Raw genomic sequence first — 22,821 nt, forward strand, 5'->3', positions numbered from 1 at the left:
TGGAAGGCTCTGAGCAATTCCCGGGCGCTTGTAGGGCCGCTGTTGCACAGACACTTTAATCTGAATAAATGAGCTGTGCTGCTGGCAGGGGTGGTCTGCCCTCGGCCCTTCCCCGGCTCCTGGGCGCTGGGTCCTGCCAGCGCTCTTGTGCCACCGTTAGCATCCCTGTAGGCACACGGCGAACCCGGTCAGGGGATGGATTCAGCTGAAAACTCAGCCGACAAAACTGGTAGTTTGGTTGTAAGCAGCTCGATTCCTTGATGGAGTTGGCCACCTGGCTACTCATTGCTAGTGCCAGCAATGGGAATAAGTGGCTGGAGTGCAGGCGTAGGGGACCGGAGGCCAAGAGGTACGGAGGGAAGGGAGTGGAGCAGTAAGGCACAGCCCCTGAACCCAAGGGCTTTTAGCTTAGAGGTAAGGCGCAAGAGAAGCGATGATAAAAGCAGGGTGGTAAATAATATAGGTATGGCCTAGTGTCATAATGATTCTCAGCAGTTTTCTTTACAGCTTTGCATTTTTTGTGCTCCCCTAATGTTTAGTCACAGCAGCTTATTTATGTGAAGAAATAACTTGATTAAAAATGAATGCGTAATGTGTTTTACCTGCTATGAATCACATTGTGAGTAACTCAAGCTTGCAAGCAAGCTTCAATGGAGGGAGGGCAGGCAGCCTGTGCTCCGTACCTAGTTTACATTGGTATAACTGCTGTGTTCATAAATGAATGCATCCCACACACAGAGCACTACAAAGAGTGTTTGATTAAGGAGTTAAGGACCAAGGAAAAGTTGTCACTCAATTTTAGCAGATGATTAAGTCTAAAAAGCTGGTTAAATGCCAACGCCCCTCTTAGGAAACCCAGATGTACTTCAGACACAACCTACCTGCAGGTGCAGCAGCATTGCATTCAGGCGGTCCTGCTGTCAGTACTTGGACCCCGGGCCTTCCCAAGCTTCCATCAGTTGGTAGCGGGGTGTACGATGCGGTTAAAACATGGGCATTTTTGGTTAAAAGATGCTTTTTCATCATCTTAATTGGAGTAATCTCTACATTTTAATTTATTTCTCTCGACCTTGGACTAAGTGACTGCATAGATACTGTCAATGTCAGTTTGGGGAAAGCGCCGGTGAGGTGCTCATCTCCCTGCTTCCAGCTGGAGCAGTCGGTATCCACTGTTCTCCAGGAATGCACGTCTGCATCCCCTGGGCTTGCTGACCATCCTGGTCAGCCCCCAGCCACCTGGTACCTCCACGTTGCTTACAAAACCAGCCTGCTTCACATGGCTGAGTGCGGGGGCAAAGTGGGGCTGCGGTGTAAATCCTCATCCCCTGGGAGTCGGGGGAAGCCCAGCAGCCTGGCCATACCGCCTGGCTGCCAGCAGGATTTAGCAGGGCTGTCTCTCAGCATGTCAAGGTGTCGGTGCCGTCTCCCGTGGAGCGCTGCGAGGTCCTGCTGTGCCGTCTCCGGCTGAATGGGCAGGAGGGGCCGCTTGGGGACAGTCGGGGCCGGGATGCTGTCAGCGTGCCCATGACATGCGGCTCAGTGAATCAGCCCTGTGTTTGCTAGCAACAGCTCCCTGACTCACTCAGAAAGTTTGACCGCCTTTTTAGGAAGGTGCAGTGAATGATGAGTTTGTCATGAAATCGCAAATCAGCCAAAGTCTGCGTTAGTTTCATAATGAAAGCTCTTCTGTGACCTCCGCGAGCGCTGGAGACGCAGGCTTATTTTTCCTGGAGTAACGATAGCAGCCTACTTTACTGCTTCCAAGAAAGGAACGAGGCAAAATATAGCGCACAGCCATACAGTTTCTCATGAGGGGGTGGTCCTGTTGGCTTAAAAGTGAGGCAAGTCAGGACAATCTGACCCATATTTTGCTAGACTCTTACATAATTGTATTTCAGCATTTTGAAATGCTCCATAAGTCCTTGTGCTCTTGTTCAGCCTTTCAGCCGGCGCTGCAAAACTATAGCATCACTCTCATTCAACAGGAGGGGAAAAAGTGGCCTTTTTGATTTTAAGGAGTCCGTATAAATTTGTTTTACTCTATTTTGCTGTTAGTTACTTGACACAGAGCTGAAGACAAGTGCTTTGAGCTCTCGCTGCACTGAGGGGGTGGGCTCTCCCCGGTGCCTGACACATGGCCTTTCACAAGGTGCAGCCGAAAGCCTTCCTGGAACAGAAAAGCGAGTTAGCCCAGTACAAAGGGAACCTTCTGCCGTGTCAGTATGTTCTGGAGTATCGGGGGGCTTTCTGCCATGCCACTCCAAGAAGGCGTTTCAGTCTTTCTTCTGTAGCTGCCCACTGGGGGCGGGGGGGGGGCAGGACGAGGTGCACCCAGGCTAGAAACTTGCCCTGAGCTTCAGCTGAAGAAAGAGGACTAATGCATGGCCGAACTGCAACTAGCTTGTTCCTCCTCCTGTGCGAAATGGTAACTAGATTACGCTGGGTGAAGGACCATTTTTATTGCTAGTTGTTTTTCTGTAGCTCACCATTTTCCTACTGGTACCACAAACGCAAAAAGCGCCAGCATCTTTAGTGGGTGTTGGTCACCCTGCTGTGGTTCTGCTTGCCTGAGAGTTTCTGCCATAACCCCCCCTGGCTTTCGGCTGCCTAGAACCTCCTGTGGCCTCCAGCTGGGGCTAAACGGCTCCACGCTTTCTGTCTCAGGGTGCCTTTCCATGGGAGGAAACCAGAAACGTACTATTACCTTTCCATTAGGGGGAAACGCTTGTAGCATCCCCCTAGCTGACGCTGCTGCAAGTAAAAGGCTGAAACATTCCCCTGCTGAGGAGCACCATGAGGTCCTGAGGCAAAAGAGATTTCCTTTCACAGCCGTTCAAAGGAAGAAAAAAACAAATTTTTGGTCTTTTCAGTGCAATTGCTTTTCACCCCAAGCCAAGCCGCTGCGTGAGGAGCGTAGCACAGTGCAGGCACCCGTAGTAAAGTAGCTGCTCGCTAATGAGCTGAGCGTGGAGCATTTCCATGGAGACTCGTAGGGACTGCGGACGCTTAGCTCCTCGGAAAGAGAGGCCCCATGTCCGCTTCGTAAATACTTCACAGACCTGGGACGCTGAGCAGGTGAGCAGGAGACCATCCTAAATCTTCCACCGAAAAAAAATGCGTTATTTAACGAGGAGAGATGCAGTGTAGCTGGGGCTGTCACCACGCAGCAGAGTCACCACTGCTCACCAGTAAGGAGCAGGAATCTTATGTTTTCCTTTGCCATGTTTTTGTTTACAACATGTTTTGTGGGCTTTGTGGGGGATTGTTGGGGGTTGCCATTAGCCAGCCCATTTCATGTCATCGAAGAGGAAACACGCTGAGGGCTGGAGGATGCCTGTCTCGCCCTCGCGTCCCCTGCTGCCCACGCCACCGCTTGAGCAGCCGCCTTGTTAAGAGCTGTGTATTCTCACAACTCTCTTTTCCAGGAAATGTCCCAGGAGCAACAGAATCCACAGACAGAAGCAAAACACGGGGCACTACAGTTCAGACAACACAACAAGAGCATCGACAAGGTTAATTTAAAGAGCGCATGTTTCCACAATGGCAAAACTAACTGCAGAGAGCTTGGACTACAAAATACAGTATTATAGACAAAAGATTAAGACAAGATCTACACATGTTGCCTTGCATTTGTGGTAATCTACACCAATGAGAACATGTACTACAGCTATATTTGATTATGTATGGATATATTTGAAATAGTATACATTGTCTTGATGTTTTTCTGTAATGTAAATAAACTATTTATATCACACAATATAGTTTTTTCTTTTTCATGTATTTGTTATATATAATAAATACTCAGTGATGAGAAAAAAATTGCCTTTCTTAAATTTGCTGTATCTCATAGCTGTGTATAGTCTTGGGATATTGTATGTGGACACTAACAAATCTCTTCTTTTTTTTTTTTCTTTTTCCAGTTCTAGTGGCAATTTTGAGTCTACTGAACTCAGTAGTAGGGTTTTGAGTTGGTCCAAGATCAGCGACAATTATGGATGTGGGAAAGGTGAAGAATAATTTAACCTACATTGAGGAGGGATAAAATATTTCAGATCCGGAGTCAACTACATTTCATCAGCCTTCTTCTCCCATACCATCTATCTTTACTCTCCCATAGCTTAGGAAGTCTTTGCCTTCTAAATTAAATCCTAACTGAAGGGGAAATGGAAATTCTCAGTAACCGTGATGAGAGTGTCGGGGGTAATGTTTCGATTTGGGAGGGAATTAGGTGTCTGTCAAGGTGAACCCTACGAGAACACTTTGCAGAATCTCCAACTATGGTCAGTGGAGTGCGTGAAAATTGCTTCTTACTGTTGATTGAAAATCATTAGGTTAAAAAAGTTAATAACATAATAACAGCTGAAATGCCAGCACCATTTGTACCTCGCGAACATGCTGATATAATTTATTTTTTCAAAGAGAAGGTGAAAACCACTCAGAAAGTACCTTATGAATAACTTTATGGGTGACCCTACTCCATTAAATGTAATGAACTCCAATGTCAGCTATACCTCAGGAAAATAAGGGCATGGGTTTTGTCACAGCCACATGATGGACAAGATGCAAAGTTATTTCCATGGTAGCTGAAACTCTCCAAAACACGTTCTTTCGAGAAGGTAATATTACTCTAGTTTGTGCTATGAATTTTTAAGACGACAGAGTGAGACTGAAGGGCAGAGTGCAGTAACTTCACTCCTGCTAGATAACATCCACTCCACTAATTGACTCCCGGACTCCTAGTCACACTGAATAACATAACCGAACAAAAAAAAAAAAAACCTTGTAACGGTATTCATTGCGCTGCTCCTTTCCAAAGAGACCTTGCCTAGGCAGAAAGTACCCATGACAAGAGTCAGGAGTATTTCTCACTGTCACTGCCACGTAAGAAATTGTGTTCGGGTCAGAATCAGATCTGGGGTTACCTGGGATGATGTCTCATGAGTGTGTTTCCATTTCCTGCTTCAGCATCGCTCTGATCGCCCACAGCAGTCACCGCCAATCCCACCGGTGACGGTCCACCCGGTCTGGCCTTCAGGCATGGGTGAAGTGATACTTCTCCTCTAACATGGCTTTTAGTCTCCCCCCCCACCTCCCGCCCCCCCCCAGCCTGCTTTAAAGTGAATCCATTGCATGATGTTCACACGGTCTCAGTTTTTGTCTTGTTCTGGGTTTCTTGGCTTTTTAAAGGTAATAAAAGGCGATTGGCAAGAGATGCTTTCAGGCACCTGGTCTGTGCTGATTGATGGGAACGGGAGTGCGGTGCTTTCGCAGGCAGCGGGGCAGCTGATGGCACGGGGCAGCTCTGCCGGGACCATCGGCTTCGCGGAGCGGTTGGCTGGGGCGAGGCAGGGGGAGAGGGGGCTCCTCAGCCCAAGCTCCAGCTCTCCACTCCTTGAAGCTCCTGTTCAGGTTAGAAGGGTGATGGTGCAGGGTAGGAGTGCGCAGCACGAGCAGCCGGCATCCCAGCCCGCTGGACCACAGAGACGTTTCCATTCTCAAACCCACCATCAAATCCTCCTCGTTGTCCCCGTCCCTGCTGGTGTGTCTCCCACGCACAGGCTTGGCACAGGTGGCACCATGGAGGGAGCCCAGGCACGACAGCGCTGAGCTGTGCAGGTTTGGTGCTCCAAGATCCCATCTAAGGAGACTTTGCAAGCTCTGTTAATTAAACAGATCCCTAAGTGGCATTCTAGCACCCCGCTTACATCCCTCCATCAGCTAAACCCGGTGCGGCGATGGCAGCGAATGCCTCCGAGGAGCGTGGCAGTGTGAGGATGAGGCTCAGGCTGGGGGTGGCGAAGGTGGCTCTGCATCCCCCGGCCGCGCTTTGTGCTTTCGGAGTGACATGGCAGAGTCGTAACAAGCATCGAAGCTGCAGATTTTGAGCCGAATCCAAATGTCAGTCCCCCCCCACCGGGACTATCAGATCTGGATTGCTTATTTCAGTCACATTAGATACAAAAATCAAACATTAACACATAATGCGCCGCCATGTAGTTATAGCAGTAAACCTAATGGCAAAAAGGCAAGGCTTGGCCTGGCCTCAGAGCATATAGCATCGCTTAGAAGTGAAGGCAGGAGTCCGGCATATGCTCTCTAAACTTCCCAAAGTAAGTCGCCTTGCTTTTATGGTGCAACACCACGTCTAATCCCTAAAGAGCCCGCCTTTGCGAGGCGGTGTTTGTTGCCAGCTGCAGCCCCAGCAGCAGTGTCTCACAGCCTTCACGCCTCTGAAAACCAGAGTTTTACGCACGTGCTGCAGAGCAGCGGGCAGAGAGGGGAAGGAACTGTGGTTATAATGCACAGAGGGCAGGTCCCGCCGAGTATCAGACCTCTTTGGGCCTTTCAAACTTAAACTTCAACATGCTGGTGTGGGCACCCGCTCTGAAAATTATAGTGTCTGGGGGTTGTGCCTACAGGAATGGAGTTTTCTGTAGAAAATATTCGCAGAACTTGTATGTGCAACAGCAAATTTGGAGACGTGGATTTGGGGTTGCTTTTTCCTTTTCTGAAGGGATTGGAAAGTGCATTTGCTAGAGCCATATGCTGGCCAGAACTTGAGATGTGAAAATCTTTGTGCAGCTTAACATTACCCAGCGAAGGGAGGTGGGCTGGGCACATGAGGGCCTGGCCGGGAAAGCCATGGCCATGAGGCTAGTGCCACGTGGGAGGCAGAGCCCAGCTCCCTCCAGAGTCGCGTGGAAGATGCTGATGTGTTGCTGTTTGTCCACTTCTCCATGCACTCTTACACCACCACAGCAAAGCCCCTCGCAATGCTGATGGGGATGAGCTTGTTCCTTACTTGGGGTGGGGGTGGGGGTAATAATTCATTTATTTTGGCTGTTTCATGGGCTTTTTTTTTGCCATGGCACTGTGATTTCTGTAAAAAACCTCAAATACCAGCACACACTGAATTACTAACTACAAAAGATGTAGATGTACAAAACCACTTGCAAGACCAGTGATACCACACTTGGGGCAATTGCTTAGGGGCAACACCCCCTGTTCGCGCCCTGATGTCCCAACAGCTGTGGGCTCTTGCCAGCCTGGCTGTTGTTTTACTGAGGCCAAACCACTTGGTAAAACCAGATAAAACCAGGACTGCTGGCACACCTTTCCCCAAGGCTTTTCTTCTCAGCCTGTAACATTTTTGGAGCAAGAAGCCATGTGCTTATTATGTACGTGATGCATTTAACGCAACAGCAGCCTGACCTAGGTCCTCAAAATAAACCCTGGCACACGCTGAGTGCTGGTGAGCAGAGCTCACCCTCCCTGCCCAGCCTGGGATGTTGGACGATGTTCAACCCCTCGGTGCCTTTGGATGCAGGCAGACAAGCCCGCTGAGAAGTCCCAGCCCACAGAGAAGTCAGTGGCACATGTAGCTGCCATGCAGCCTGAGTGCAGTGGGTGGGTGACACACAACTCTCGCCTCCTCCCACCCCAAAAGCTGCATTACGGGACAGGGGGAGCTTCCATGCTTTGCCATTGTGATGCCTTTCCTTAAAATAAAGTTGGATCAGATGTTCATTACCATTCCCTTTCATCCAAGGATGGTAAGACATGATTTACAGAATATTGTCATTGCAAAAATATTATAATTAATAAAGGAAGGCTGGACATCCTATTCTAGCTGCTGCTCCCCCCCTTCACTTGCCTCTGCACGCTGAGGAGCCGCGAGTACCACAAATGTGAAGACTCTGGGGTGGTTTTTCCTCGCTGCTGTAGCTGCCAGGGTCTCACCTTGCCGCCGGCCAGCACTAGGTGGGCTCAGCGCTGCCGAAGTGTCCCGGGTGCCAGTGGAGCGGGGTGCGTGCTGAAGGCAGGGCGCCTGTCCCTCTGTCCCACGCGCAGGTCAACCGAGGGGGCGGGTGGACGTGAGCCGAAGGTGGGTGCCATGTATAGCTGCCTCCTATTTTCCAGAAGCAGCTCTCAGAAAGCCTCATCTTCAAAGAGCTCTCTAAAGCTTCTTTGAAAACAAAATGATTAAAGGCTATCTTCCCTCTCATCCAACATCAGACGCATCTCGCGCCGCATCCTTGCTTTCACCCCTTATTATGCATGCAGCTTTTCCGCAGCTCCCCGTTTTGCGTCGGGATGGAAGTTACAACCCCGAATTAAAAGCAAAGTTCATTACTGCACATCAAAGTAGACACTGCGCCTGGGCCAGGCCTGCCCTTGCTTTTATTTATAGGTATGTGGCATGGCCGTGGGGGCTGGCCGCAAGGTGTTTGCAGATGTCAGCCCGCACAGCTCGGGAAGGCAAGCTGGAGGCAGGAATGCCCCCGTCTGCTGGTGCTGGCGGGGTTCCCCCCTCGCAATAACCAGTAACCCCAATGGGACTTCAAGCTAGATGGAGATGCGCTGAGCCATTACAATGAGGTCTTTAGAGCCACTTTATTATTAATAATAATATTTTATCTATAGTTCTGCTCTGGATGGGCCAAAACCCAGCAGACTGAGCCAGTTAAATTTGCTCTGTTTGACACAGGAGCCAAAAATTTCGGTTTTTGCTCCGCACGCGGGCGGCAGCTGGGACACTGCACCCTGCCAATGCCATCAAAGCCACCTCTGCTGGCACCCGCGGGCAGGAACAGCCAGCTCCTACCCCAGCCAGCCTTTAGGCTGGTGCTCTGCCTTCAAATGTTTCCATATTAGGTGGGCTTAATTTATTTTAGTTTCAGTTTAATTAACAGTTTTGTCACAGCAGGAGGGCTACTGAAAACAAAGATGCATTTTGAAAAAAAAAAAAAAAAAAAGCAGGATTTTTGTCAAATTCTCCTTTTTTTTGCCGTATTGAATGCAAGCCACAAAGCAGTAAAATATTCCGCAGTCTCACACAGCAGCCGCCAAGCTGCATAATAAAAAAGCATGTGAGGAAGCTGCTCTATAATGCTAACTAGGCAGCACCAGCCTCAGCTTTGTAAATAAAATGTTGAGACCCCTTTTGCTCAGCTAGAGCAGACCCCCAGGTAGGAGCCTTGATGTCCATCCCTCTCCCAGTTTCCCAGGGCCATGGGAGCCCACAGGGCTGTTCCTTACGGGGGGCGAGGGGGACAGGAGTGGGGTGTCATCCCACCAGTGACCAAAGTCCACAGACGCAGAGTGACCCCGGCCGCTGCCATCCTCCGGCTCACTCTGCAGCGGCCACCGTGCCTTCACCTGTCACCGCCCCAACGTGAAATAAAAACGATGGGAAGGTGAAAAATGTTAAGAAAATGTAGTAACGCCTCATAAATGTGCCATGAGAGAAGCTTTAAAAGGGGCTTGCTTTACATCAGGTCACTCGGAAATGAAATGTAATTATTCAGGATAAAAAATCCAGCTTCAAAATGCAAATGCAGGCGATGGACCATCACCCCGACGGGGAAGAGGTGCTGCGGCAGGTTGGTCGGTGAGCAGCTTTCAGCAGAGCAGGGACGAGCCGAGAGGTGAGGAAGAGCTGTTTAATGTGACCTGAATTAGCGGCTATAGATAGTGCTTCCTGCATGTTTTACATTTTCAAATAAAAAGGATCTTCTTGTTTAATGGTTAATAAAAATGATTAGTGCTCCCAGGGCATGGATTCTGACAGATGCAGACTGTGCTGGAGGGACCAGCTACAAGACACAAGAGAAGATGAAACTGATTTTTTTATTATTATTCTTTTTCCTGTGGAGTACATCTCTGCCAGCATTTGCAAGTTAATTTGTAATATAATTATACGTTGCTTTTGTCACAAAAGCACAGCACGTGTGACGGGCCAGCGGCCCACCGCTGCCACCGGCAGCCTGTAACAGCCCAGCAAACACTTCAGCAGCGAAAAGCCAACAGCTAAGAGGTTGTGTGTGTGTATACGTTTATATGTATGGATTTCCATGTGCATGTATACACATACATGTATTTATATACACATGTACACAGATGGATATACACACATTTGTGTTATATATACATATACTCATATACACACATGTATATACATATCTATACATACACATATATTTTAAAAAAGTAATTTTATATATATATATGTATTTCCGTGACGGATACTGCGCTGGCGAGCAAGCTGACTGCCTTGGAGCATGTGCTGCTCTAAAGCCACGCAGCTCTGCCCTGCCCAGCTCCCCGGGGCAGCACCCAGCAGCAGCACCCTCCGAACCCAGACGAAACCTGCCACGCCAGCCTCTGGGCACCTCTACAACCTCACTCTGACAGCTGGGTTGACTTTCCTTTTTTTATTCTTTCTTACTTTCACGGCATGCCATGTAGAGGATTATGGTCAGTAATAGTTTTCTAAGAAATAAAGTCTCTGAAAGTAATTGTTAGGAACAACCAGCAATAGCACATGCTGGCTGAGTGGTTGCCATAGTGCAGGAGCACAATTCGAGATTTAATATCATTACTAATGATATTTACTTGGCCTGCAGGAGAGAGTGAGACTTGTGCTCCCTAAATGTCATTTGACTGCTAATATGTCAGCGAGCGCACCCAGCCCAGTGCCGGGAAAAGACCTGGTGTGGCCTGGGGCACTGCTGCCCGCAGGAAGGCAATGCTGCTGCTGCTGCTGCTGCTGGGTCCCCCTCCCCAGGCTCTGCCTGCCTGCCCGCCACCCTGAAGAGCCCACATTTGTCAGGTATCCAGGCCCCCAAAGAGCCCCCACACATGTAACCACAGCGCCAGAGCTCAGCTCCTCACTGGCACCCATGGGCAGCGCCGCCCAGCACACAAAACAAGCCCCAGCCTCCTCTTTACCTTCTTTTTTCTTCTTTTATTTATCTTCTTTGGCTGTGACACAGACTGCGAGTTCAGGCTTCCTCTCCTGTTGGGCTTCTCCATGGGAGGGGGAGACATATTGCGCTGCAGTAAAGCGAGCCATTTAGTTTATTAAATGCTGTTAAGGGTGCCCTGAGGTCTCTGCACATGTGGGACCATCAAGGCGGAATCGTTATTATTATGGTTCTTATTAGTCATAGTCATTTTCCCAGCGATACATCTCACATCCAGATGTCTTCCCATCGATCTCTTAAATTTTGCGATGCCAACACAAAACTTTATGAAGACAGACTAGTCCAAGCCCCAGTTCACACGGTACAGGAGTAGAACCTTTGTGCAAAAATAAATTTATTTTTTTTTTAAATTAAAAGACAAACGAAAGAAAGGGTCATAGTTGGCAAAAAATGAATTGCACAGTGCATAAAAGAGACAACAGAGAAGATAACGTTTTAGTTTAAGTGTTCCATCATTATTAATTCATTTGGTGCTCTTTATGATAATACCAATCATTTGGAATTCATTTGGTGTTTATGTGGATGTCATCTCTACTCCTGCAGAAATTCCAAAGTAATTCAGCATTAATGTGCTATTAAATATTGTTGCCAGCCACTACCTTCATTACCTCACCAGTACAGGCTAATCTTTCTTCTCTCATTCTCTAAATTCAAATTCCGCTGTTTATTTTGCTTTTATCTTTATTAGGGTTTTAAAATGTAATGCTTCTATTTAAAAATTCTCCTTATGCTACATGAGTGTTGTCTTTTCTTGACAGCATCAAAACTAAATAAAGGAGGGGGTTTAATGGTGATTTTTCATTTTTGTTACTGGCATTTGACTGCGAAACAACCAAAGAGGTTTCAGTTTATCATTTACAAGAGCGAAGTTACCGAGCTGGTATTTATGTTCACAGCAGATAACACTGAACCAAATCTGTATGAAATATCATCTGCACCATGTGGAGCTCTTTCTCTTTGGGCACAGTAGATGCCCCCGAGTCAGGCAGGGAAGGAATGCGGCTGCCCCAGCCATCCCAGGGACACAGGGTCCCCAGGAGGCACCAAAGGGGACGAGCTGCTGATGACGACCCTTTTCTGGACTCACCCCATCAGTGGAGCATCTGTCTGCTTCCAGCTGGGGAACAGTTGCTGCAGTAATGGATATGCTGGGTCCAAACCCTGGCAAAAGAAGAAAAAAGGCTGCACTAGCACGTAACATTAAAAAAAAAAAGGAAAAAAACCCTAGGAGATTAAATGCAAAAACCTAGCATTAAATGAGCATTAATTAGGTTTTATATTCAGGGACTCAAAGATTAGAAAATACCAGATTGCTGGAAGTCTGGAAATAAATAAAAATTAAAAAAGAAAGAGAATACAAAGGCTGGGGTCAGTTCCTCACTGTGCCTGTCTCGTCGTGCAACCCCCTAATTACCCCATCACGTACTATTTTTCCCCTGGACACCTGCTTCTTTTGAACCACAGGACAATGGCGTACAGGCCAGAGTGAAGTTTGGGCTTGGTGACTCTCAGCCTGGCACCTGTAGTGCCTGACCACCAACCAAGTGACACTTTTAATGCTACTTCTTAGCAAATGTTTGAAGTGACAGACCACCACAGACCCACGGATATGTGAGCAAAGATTCCGGAGTGGCTATTATTCAGCACTCTGTAGCCCTGAGAAAGCAGAGAATACAAGAGAAAGCTCACCGTCAATCACTTTAAACACATTTTTCATGGAAAAAAGGGATGAAGTCCCCCAGGTGACCAAAGACGGGTTGGTTGGGTCCCTATCAGCAGGGTCAGCTTGGTACCCGGACAGCACGGGTGGGACAGGGGAAACAGCATGGGCTGCTCACACCGGCTGGCACTGAACACCCGCGGCCGGCAGCAGGGAAGGAGCCAGCACCCACCTGGCTCCTGGTCATGGAGGAGGGAGATGCCACCCCCATCCCCTGGCACCGCCGGGTCCCGGCCAGGGCTGCGCACCCTCTGCCGCTGGCGCCGACCACAGAGCACAGCTTTACGTGGAGAATAAAGCCCATCGCAGAGGAATTTTCCACTTAATCAAAATCCTGCAAAGAATATGAATGCTTATAGGTTAAAGGAACCTGGCAGCTCTTACTTGTCTGTCATGTCTTTAAGGATTGCCATTAAGTCATAAACGTGACAAAGATTAAAGAGTTTATTAATGTTATTAGAGAGTTGAGATAAAATGCTATGCCTTGCAGGGTCTCTCTCCCTCTCTCACTATTTAATGAAAACATTTTCATCACTTTCTGAATCTATTATACCAAATATTCATTTCAGGAGTCCTAAGATGATTTTATTTTAATTAGAAAAGATGTAGCAACCACCTGAAAGTAATACAGTTGAAATACCTTGCCAGGTTCCCCTTCTCCCAGCTGCTGGCAGATGACCATTTCTCCAGCCGTGCCGCCGCGACGGAGCAAGCCCAGGGTGACCAAAAGCGCACAGGGAAGTTTTGCAGCATGGCAGGAGCATCGCGCCTGTCCCCCCCGGAGCCCCTGAGAGCCAGCAGCCCCCAGCCCCAGCCTTCAGCGGGCTCCGTGCATCTCCAAAACCACCACCTTGGCCAAGGTACGGTGGGTGGTGAGAGTCGCTGCGTGCACAGGTGGGGGCGGGGAGCGAGCAAAGGGTGGGAGCAGCTTCTGCAGGCACAGGAGGCAAAGTGAAGTCCTTACCAGTGGAAAAAAAGCAAGAGAAGGAAAAAAAGCTTAAAAAAAAAGAAGAAGGGATATTTGTGATGGCCTGTGAAAGGAGCATCATCCTCTGCAAACCTATGGCAACTGCGCAGAAAAACAGAAGAAAATAAGCAGCCCAAGTCCGTCCTTGGTGTGGCTGCTTTGATTTCGGTGGGCTTTACATTGCGGCTGAGTTTTAATCCATGTTGAAAGCAGATCCAGTCTTTGATGGTAAAGACTGAAAATCAGCCACTTTCAAGCGGTGCGGGCGGACAGTTACATTTTTCTGGGTGCGCCTTCCCTTCCAGCTCAAGACTTCTTAACTGTATTTGCAATGCAAGCAGCTCGCAGACGGCCTTTTTTTCAAGCTCTCCAAGTAACCCGATTTAATTTGTTAATTTATTCTGTAACCTGATTTACTGTTAATTTATTTTGGTGAGTAAGATATCCCAGCTTTAAGTTCCAATTAATTAAAGGGGAGGGCTTAATGTTTTTGCTACGCAATATCTTCATGCTACATTGTATTCCTTTTTAACACCGCACCGAAGCGCTTCCGAAGTTTATTGCCACTAACTAATATAAATCCATACATCTGCAAATTAATTTCATGCACACAAAAGATTACTCTTTGCAAATGTACCTTTAAGAGGGGAATATTGGCTATAGCAATCATCACTTGTTGCTTAGCAACAGCCATAGCATCACTTATGGCAGGTTTATCCTAAACAGCAATGTAAAACCCCGGAATGTGGCTAGCCACCCCAAGTCATCCATCCCTGCCGAAGCTGCTCAGACCTGGGCTAACACAGCCCAACTTTGCTCATTTTATTTTTATTTTTTGGAGCAGTGTCTGATTTTAGGGATCTTAAAAAACCGTAAAATAATTCTCACCCGTTAAACTAATTTTAAGCAGCAATTCAAAGCTCGGTGCCCCATTCTGACCATGATGGCAATGCCGATGCGAGTCAATGTGAGCATGACCGCCTGCTCAGGTTGTGGCTATGCCTCTGCTGGCTCAGCATCTTGCACCAAAGACTTGTAAAAAATTTACACATAGTTTGTTGCAATCAACTCAAGATTAGAAGAGGGAAATCAGATTATATTAAGACCACCCTGAGGGTATCCTGGGGCTGTTCTAGTCTTCCTGAAGCCCAGGGAAGCTCCTACAGCCAGAAGCTGTCAGCTCGCATCTCTAGGCTTGCGACTCACTGGCACCACAAGAAACGACCTTTGTGACGGCGCATCCATCCCCGCACCCGGCCGCATCGCTGTGCCCCCCCAGCACCTCCCCTCGGCACACTGCCTGCCAAGCAGCTCGCGCACGGCGCTCCCGCCTGCCCTTTGCCAACCATGGGTGCCAGGCAGCTGCTCCCTTTGGCCAAAAAAGTGGCAAGTAAATATTCTAACAGCATCCATTAGCCCTGCCTTTGATGGCCTGTGGAGAAGGGCCTGCAGGCTCGGGCCTGGGGTTTTAAAGCCGTTATGCTGTGTCTGTAGGCATGGTTAATTCACAAAAGATGAATGCAGGGTTTGCAATCAAGGAAAAATTAGCATCTCAGCCAGCAGAGAGGGCGAACACGCGAGCCAGCCAGCACTGCCAGCAACCTTGATTCTGTTTTTGGCAAAGCTGGCTGGCTTGGCAAACACAATGGTAATGAGATAAACTGAAATACCAGGCAACAGGGCTGCTCTTTGAAGTAATTATCCTCCAGGGCAACAAGGAACAAGATGAAAAGGTTTTTAGAGACATGGTGTGGATGCATAGGGAACATTATTTGCATTCCTGAAGTCAGGCCTCCGTTTTCAAGGCTCAGGTGTGCCGAAGCCAAACAGCCGGAGACAGGAGAGGAAAGCCCCAGCAGCGGGTGCAGCTGCAAGACAACACAGCAAGAAGAGGAGCCATGCAAGGAGCAGCACTGCCCCAGCAATGCCAGTGTTAACCCTTTATTGCTCCTGAGAAACACCCCTTGGGGTGGCCATGCCATACCCAGTGTACAAGGCTTCATTGCAAATATTTAACTTTCAGAAATACGTACCCATGTAAGGGGCAGAGCAGCAGACAAGGCAAGGCAAAGGATGGAATAACACCCTGTCAGATCTCCTAGTTGAGAACTACAGGTGAGTAGTGTCTGGGGTTTCATCCAGCCAGCTCTGCAATGCCATGCACGCACGAGAAGAAGGAAAAGGCAAGGCAACGGTGACACATGGCGCAACAGGCTCCCTTGGGTCGCTTGTGACTAACTGGGTAAGCTGCTGGCATTTGACTACAGGGATACTTGACTTTAACCTAAATTTGAGGTCTTAAAATTATTTTCAAAGTAACAACATACCAGCTGGCATCATAGATCCCACACATGTCAGTGCCGTGACGAGCAGGTTGAAGTTGCCTCAGCAGCGGACCGCCCCACACTCCTCAAGCATCTCCCCAGGCCCCGTCAGAGGGGACAAGCTGGGTGGGGTGCAGGACATGTCCCACTGCTCCTGGCTCCCACCACAGACAGCAGCGCTTGTCCAGATGCTCTTCCGATACTTAAGAGTCAAAATCTTTTCTGAAAAAAAAAAGGCTGAACAGGTGAAAGCTATAATTTTTTTGCCAACATTCCAGAGGAGGCAGAGACAACTGGCAATTCCTGCTGAACCTTAGAAGCTTTTCCTTCACCCACCTGCAGCAGACTTATTTTTAATTTATTTATTTTTAATGGAAATTAATTATTTACTTTATTGTGAATAGAAAGGCCATGAAAAGACGTGAGGACTGAGAGGCGGTGGGGGCGCACCCACCAGTGGGGATGGCAGCTGGGCAGCTGCAGCAGGGACACACACGGAGGTGGCAGGACCAGGAGCAGTGTGGTGGGACGAGGGAGAGGGACACGCAGGCCTGGCCATGCGATGCTGCAGCTTTCCCAGTGCCAGCCCTTCCTCCTGCCCCTGCCACCATGGGGCTTCTGCTGAAGGAGCTGCAGGCAGAGCACCAGAGGGAGAAGCCCGGATGCGCTTCTCCAAATCCCTCAAAAAAATACAGCTTTTTAAGGACAATGATGCTGCAGAAACACCTCCTGCCACAAGCCTGTGGCTCCCACCCAGGCTGGATCCCGGCAAATGGTGATTTCTGAAGAAAAAGCTCCATTCTAGGCAAAATCCCACGTTTCCTTCTGCACAGCAAATAGTCCCTGTTAGTGCAGAGCCAACCAAGGCAAAAATGTTTATTACAAAGGAGAATTATAAAAGAGGAGTGCCCAAATCCAGAACAAAATGTAAAATGGGAAACAAATGTAAAAAGCTCTATAAAAGTTTTAATGGATCCTTTCAGATGTGGAGTGGCATTTTAATGTGATGTTTTAAATTATTTCTTTTTTTCTTTCTTTCTTTCTTTTTTTTTCTTTTTAGCTTTTAGGCAGACCATTAATCTGAGGGGCTTTTTCTGCCTGCCTCAAAGCAGGCACCTACCAGCTGGCTGCTAGGGGTCAAAACGCAGGTGGGGTTGAAAAAGTCAGGGTGCTGGGTTTTGCAGCAGGGGGAACCCCGGCCCGGGAGGACGGTCACCCAAACGCCACGCATCCAGCGAGACCCAGCAGCACAGGAGCCCACGAGAGCTTTGCGGCCGGTTTGAGAGGGAGCAGCACATGGAGGGGGGTTGCTGTGGCAGGACACCCAGCTGGCACAAAATGGAACGCGTACATCTCCTGCACGTGCATACGCACAGGCAGTCCTTGCTAGAAGCTGCTCCCAAGACTTACTTTTCTGATGCCAAGGACCTACTTTCAGGATTTGCCTCCAGCCTACACATTTCCAACACCTTAAAAGTCTGTGTGCTTAAATATCTTTGGCCTATTGCTGACCTTTCCAAATCCTGGGCACAGCCATTTCTTCTTGCTGATGCAGATGCAGGAAATTCTTAACTAAATCCTAACTGAAAGCCAGAAAAGCAGATAAGCAGGCTAATCCCCCAGCCCGTCAGACCCCAGGCTCCCTCGGACGGCGGGTCAACTCCCTGCTCTGCAGACCAGCTCAGCAGTTTGCTCACCCCAGTCTTGACTGTGTCGGCATGTGCTTCACAGCTGGAGAGGAGAGCATCCCCACTTTTCAAAGAGGAAAATATTTTGCTGCTGTTCATTCACTTCCAGACATCTGCGGTGCACAAAGCCCATCTCTCGCTCCCTTCACAAAGGACCTTGCAGAACTCTATGGGAAATACATTTGAAGAAAAACACATGGTCCAGGTGGTGGGTTTTATGTGTATTTCTTAGGGGTTTGGCTACATAAAGCCCTCTCCTCCTCAAAAATGCTTGATGCTACTCAGCCAGGAATAACAATGTCTTTTAGTGATATGTCTATGTTAGTTAATAAGAGCAAATAGTTTCAAATGAAGTAGCACTTGATATGCAAAAAGTATCAATTTGATGCCTTCAGAGACTCTGTTCTGGTTAAAAGGAAAGAAAAAAAGAGGGGGGAAATGGAATTTTATCTAGAATACTGTACTATCCCTTTCATCTGAATTTGGTCTGCTTTCTCAAGGAGAGGTCTGGAAAACTAGTACGGGGGGAAAATGAAATCCCAGCTACTCACTCATTAATGAAACAGCAACAAACTCATTAAGAGCAGCGATTGCTGCCGAGGATGCCCTGGTTGCACCAGCTGCTCTGCGCAGCAGAGCCCTGCCGGGAGCCCCAATTAGGCTGATGGAGCTCGCCGGGGCGACGGGGGGCCAGCCTGCCCTGGCAATTTAGAGGAGCTGGGCTCATGCGGGACTGTCACAATGACAGAGAGCCCACCTATATTAAAAACAACACTAGTGGTCGTCACAAAAGCTGCTGCGGAAGAAACCTGCAAAGAAGAAAAGCATGGACAGGAGGGTGAGCATGCTCACTGCTTCTCTGCGGTGCTTCTTCATAACTCACTGACCCCTGCCCCTTCCCCCATGGAAGGCTGGAGGTCACCAAATCCCCCCTTTTCCCCTTAGTTCACATCTGTTCTGCTCCCGAGCAATTCTCCCTGAGCCTGCAGGCAGCAATAAAATCACAGGTAGCATGAAGACAGTGAGAAAACAATGAAGTTAGTTGAAAATAACCTCAATAAATTAAACCCCTTGGATGTTAGTTTTGTCCCCTTGCCTTTCAGACTCGCATAGGATCACTTTTACCAAGTCTGCTTGTCACCACGAGACCCCCGCAGTCTCTGCAAACACCAGCAATACCTTGGTTTCCCTGTGCTGCACTTGCTGGAGCCCAGCTCCAACCTGAAGGACAGCCTGGCACAAGCTCAAAAGACAAGTGGGCAACCTTTCAGTTTGGAGTCATCTACAGCCCATATACGAGAAGCTGCCAAGCCTTGTCCTGCTGGCAGTGGAAGCCTGAAGGTCAAAACCCATGTTTAAGAGTGAATAAATCATTTCAGAAGAGGCTGAGTGATGTTTAGGAGGTGCTTCTCAGAAAGCTGCATGGGGCTGGGGTCGTGCCTGCAGGACAGGGCTGATACCTTGAAGCTGGGAGAAAGGCAATCCTCAGAGGACAGTAATACAACATATATAGCTCTGTTGTTTCAACAATATTCTTTTTTAAATGCATGTGCTCTTCCGAATGGTACATAAAAGCCTGGGTACTTTTTGGGACCACTGTCATTTCTCTCCCAGGGAACCGAACCTCTTCATCCCGGCACATGTCACCTGCTGAGACAGTCACAGCTGCTGTGCCAGAGGCTACACAAAAAACACAGGAACCCCCCAAACCAGGGCATACCAAAGGTCCAGGCAGCCTTCCAACTGAGTCACCAGCAGAAGGTAAGAATGTTGGGTCCCTCACCAGGGTTTCCCTGAGGAGCACGTACTGCTGCTGGCTTCTAGCAGTCACCCGCACACTTCTTCCATTACTACTGGGTCAACGCTGGGAAAAGGCAGCCTGTGGACTTTGGGGTGGATAGATGCTGCAGTGAACAGCCCACTGCTGCTTTGAGCAGTAACACCACGAAGTGCAGGGACCTTGTCTTCCTCCTCTCTTTCTGCTGTGTCCTCCTGACTTCCGTTCACCTGTAACCAGGGATTCACTAGAGCAGGCACTTCCCCCTCCTGCTCCTGCTGCTCCTGCCAACAGTTCTTTTGCTTCTCCCTGTCTAATTAGTTTGAATTTCAGACTCAAGGTTTTCCCTAAAGCCCTTTCCAATCCTCCCAGTTCTTCTCCTTGTACACCTCCATCCCATCCTACATCAAGGACAACTGTAAAGTCACTGGGAAGTATGTCTTCACAAATGTTGGTGCATGCTTGTTCAGTATTAAAATTGGTCTATATTAATGTTGCCATAATTAGTACTTGAATAAAGTAAGCAAAAAAACAGAGTACTAAGAAATATACTAAACTGTCGCAAAAACAGGAGTTCAGCAGCACAGCTGAAGTACTTCCAACCCTCTCCTATCAAAAATAGAAAGACTGTGAAGGAACCTCTTGACCATGTCCTCATCTCACCCTGGTGAGAGCTCCAGGGGCTAGAAGGTTGGTGGAGCTCCGTTGCTTAACACACCAGATTCTGAGAATATTAAAGGTCGTTTCAATGGATGCAGGATGTTTTGCATATCACCTATTGCATAGGCGCCTTACGTTACACTGCCAGAGCTTCACCAATGTTCATCCGTAGCAGTGAAAACAGTATTGCCTCCCCGTGAGGTATTAGGATCTGCAAAGCCCCGATAAGTGCTAGACGTGGTCCTCTCACTGGCTTGACCTGCCTTTCCACATGACCATACCTTTGGATGCCCTATGTACTTATTTAGTATTTCTAGATGAGATTATTTTTTTTCTGGTGCATATTAACGTTCTCTGATTACAAAACATGTACATCATAGCATGGTGGAGTAACAATACCAACATTACACAACACTATCCTCCTGTAAACTAAGACATATCATCCTGTACTAAATCTCTGGTCCCATCAGAAGAGTCTCAAACATGGATTATCCCCACCCCTGTACCACTTTCTGTAGCCATTCCCTAAAGGAAGCAGCAGAGAGACACCCGCCAGCTGAGCAGCAGTCACAAAGGGAAAATAGCCCACGCCAGAAGCTCTTTCCTGAGGGCAAGCTGCCACAACGCGCCAGCCATCAGCCAGGGTTTGGTGGCTTGCCCCTAACTCAGCACCGTTCACAACTACACCACACCACTGCTCCTAGCACAAAGAAAATAAAATTACTGTAGGGCGAGGACCTGTAAAAGAAGAACATATCAAGGCCCCTAATGTTGCTGGACATACCCAGCAGAATTTGGGGACAGTGAATAAACTTCAATGACAACTAAGACTGACCTGGTCAACTGGTGAAGGCATGCTGAATTTGATTAATACATTTATTGAGAAAACAAAACCCTGCATCCAGAAATAAATACTCTCAAAAAGGTTTTGACATTTTCTAAAGCTTCATTTTTTTACCTTGGCTTTCCCTAGAAGGGCACACACAACAGATTTTAGATGTCCATCCTTCCCTGGGTAGTCTCCCTTCGTAACCAAAGGAGAGATTTCTTTAAAATGCTCTTAAAAATAGGTTCTGAAAAGCATCTGCAGATGACCACCATCCTCCACAAAGAAAATGTCAAGGGACGCCAGCTAGCTTTTCTAGACGCTCCGCACTGATGACAGTGAAACCTCTCCCCCCACTGTGCTTGGAAATTCCCACGCATTTCACTGCACCTGGAAGCACTGCCGAAAGGTGTTGCTTGCCCTTTAAAAAGCAAAAACCTTTCAAATCTAAAAAATAATTACACGGATTTCACATGAAGCGACACCTGTAATATGCTTTTAGAGATGTACAAGATGACATACAAAAATACTGAGATCAGAAACTGAGTAATCCTAAAAACCCATTTTTACAGGAGAGATGGAGGAATGAGGGAGACAGGGACAGATAACCATGGTCTGAGTAATATCAGAGAGAAAGTACTAGAAGGTGCAGAATTAACCTTTTCCTAATTAATTACGAGTTGTAAGGCAGAGGAAATCAGCCAGTTGAGAGCAATTTCAGTGAGACAGGGATTTCAACACTTGAAACACTTTGGCTGTCCTTTAAAAGCAGAAGGAGAGGAAGGGAAGCGGCTGGTGTCAGGAGAGGGGGGTGAGCTGGAGCTGCGATACCGCCCCAGCACGCCAGCCACAGCCACGGCCGAGCCCGCCAGCTCCGGAAGGACCACGCTCCGAATGACGGCGGGGAAGATTTCATTACAGGATGCAAGCCCGCAAGATAACGATCAGTAAATGCATTCTAAACAGGGTTATTCGAAAGGCAATCAAATTTTTGCAAGAGGAAAATTATTCAGGAAGTTGGATTCCAAGAGACTTCTTTAACCTCCTCCGACCCGATATTTCTTATGCTCCTACATTCAGCTCTTAATTCTTCAAATATTACCATATTTAGTAACTGGAGAAGATGGGAAAATATTTGCTGAAGGCGTTCAGTGGAGAAAATTTGATTATTTTCTTTTTAGTCTGGATCTTAACTCCTGAAACCACCCAACAACTCACCACAAACCTCCTGCATCATCTCTATGGCAAATACCTTGAGTGTACCTTGGCCAGCAGCTTTTCTTTTTAATTTTAAATTTTCTTTAAACCACTTCATATTTATTAATACCCACACTCTTACATCTCAAGATGGAGAGCTCTCATGGATACAGGATTCTCATAAATGCAGATATAGCAAATGACATAGAGAAGATTCAGCTGAAGAGCAACACTGCTCCGTCTGCCTGATCCTCTTGAACCCCTTTAAAGCCACAGAAGGTGCAGACCTGCTGTCTGGACCAGTAAATGTGGAATCTGGGAAAATATACAGCTTTAAAACATGCTGCTTCTTCAGATTGTGCTACCTTGAATGATGTGCTGCTGCACTACATATAACTGTAGACTGCTGTGACAATAAACAGGGGGGAAATGTTTATCAGCATTTAAAAAAAAAAAAAAAAAAAAAGAGAAGGCGAGAGGATAGAAACTGTGTTTTAATGCAGAATTTAGCTTGGTTTTTTACCCATACAGTTCCCATTCAGCTGGGGGTTGTCCAAGAGCAAAAGATATTCTTCTGAGTCCCTTCAATGATATTTTGCATCACAAGTCAGCTAAAGAAGCCAGTAATTCTGTTCATAATAGGTTTTGGAGTTACATGTACCTAACCTACAATAGCCAGCTTTTTTGCTTTCTTTGCAGGAGGGTTAAAAGCTAAATAGCATCGAGAATAACACTGCAGTATCTCTCTTGCCTTAACCCACTTGGGGTACCCTCCGATGCCTAGAGCTCATTCAGAAACAAACAGACAAGCCAACCCACCGCAGCACTGTAAAACACTACACTGCACAACAGTTGCTATGATGCCTAGTGCTAAGAAACAGCGTGGAGTTGTTAGC

General features: G+C 47.7%; 1 protein-coding gene and 1 long non-coding RNA gene across 2 annotated transcripts in view; one reads left to right on the forward strand and one right to left on the reverse strand.

The window, feature by feature from the left end:
- Nucleotides 1–5,466, forward strand: part of TMEFF2 (transmembrane protein with EGF like and two follistatin like domains 2) — a 131,091-nt gene extending 125,625 nt beyond the window's left edge. The window contains exons 10-11 of the mRNA XM_055719288.1: nucleotides 3,426–3,512; nucleotides 3,921–5,466. Coding sequence (XP_055575263.1) covers nucleotides 3,426–3,512; nucleotides 3,921–4,017 — 184 coding nt within the window. The 3' untranslated portion in view covers nucleotides 4,018–5,466. The remainder of the gene's footprint in view (nucleotides 1–3,425; nucleotides 3,513–3,920) is intronic.
- A 3,103-nt stretch (nucleotides 5,467–8,569) lies between these two features.
- The window catches only part of LOC114016187 (uncharacterized), a 52,632-nt gene continuing 38,380 nt past the window's right edge, over nucleotides 8,570–22,821 (reverse strand). Inside the window, exons 9-11 of the long non-coding RNA XR_008733569.1 lie at nucleotides 15,781–17,632; nucleotides 12,659–12,820; nucleotides 8,570–11,927 (exon numbers count right to left, since the gene is read on the reverse strand). This is a non-coding gene — a long non-coding RNA (uncharacterized LOC114016187). The remainder of the gene's footprint in view (nucleotides 11,928–12,658; nucleotides 12,821–15,780; nucleotides 17,633–22,821) is intronic.

The sequence above is a fragment of the Falco cherrug genome, chromosome 8 (assembly GCF_023634085.1).
Source record: "Falco cherrug isolate bFalChe1 chromosome 8, bFalChe1.pri, whole genome shotgun sequence".
Lineage (NCBI taxonomy): Eukaryota > Metazoa > Chordata > Aves > Falconiformes > Falconidae > Falco > Falco cherrug.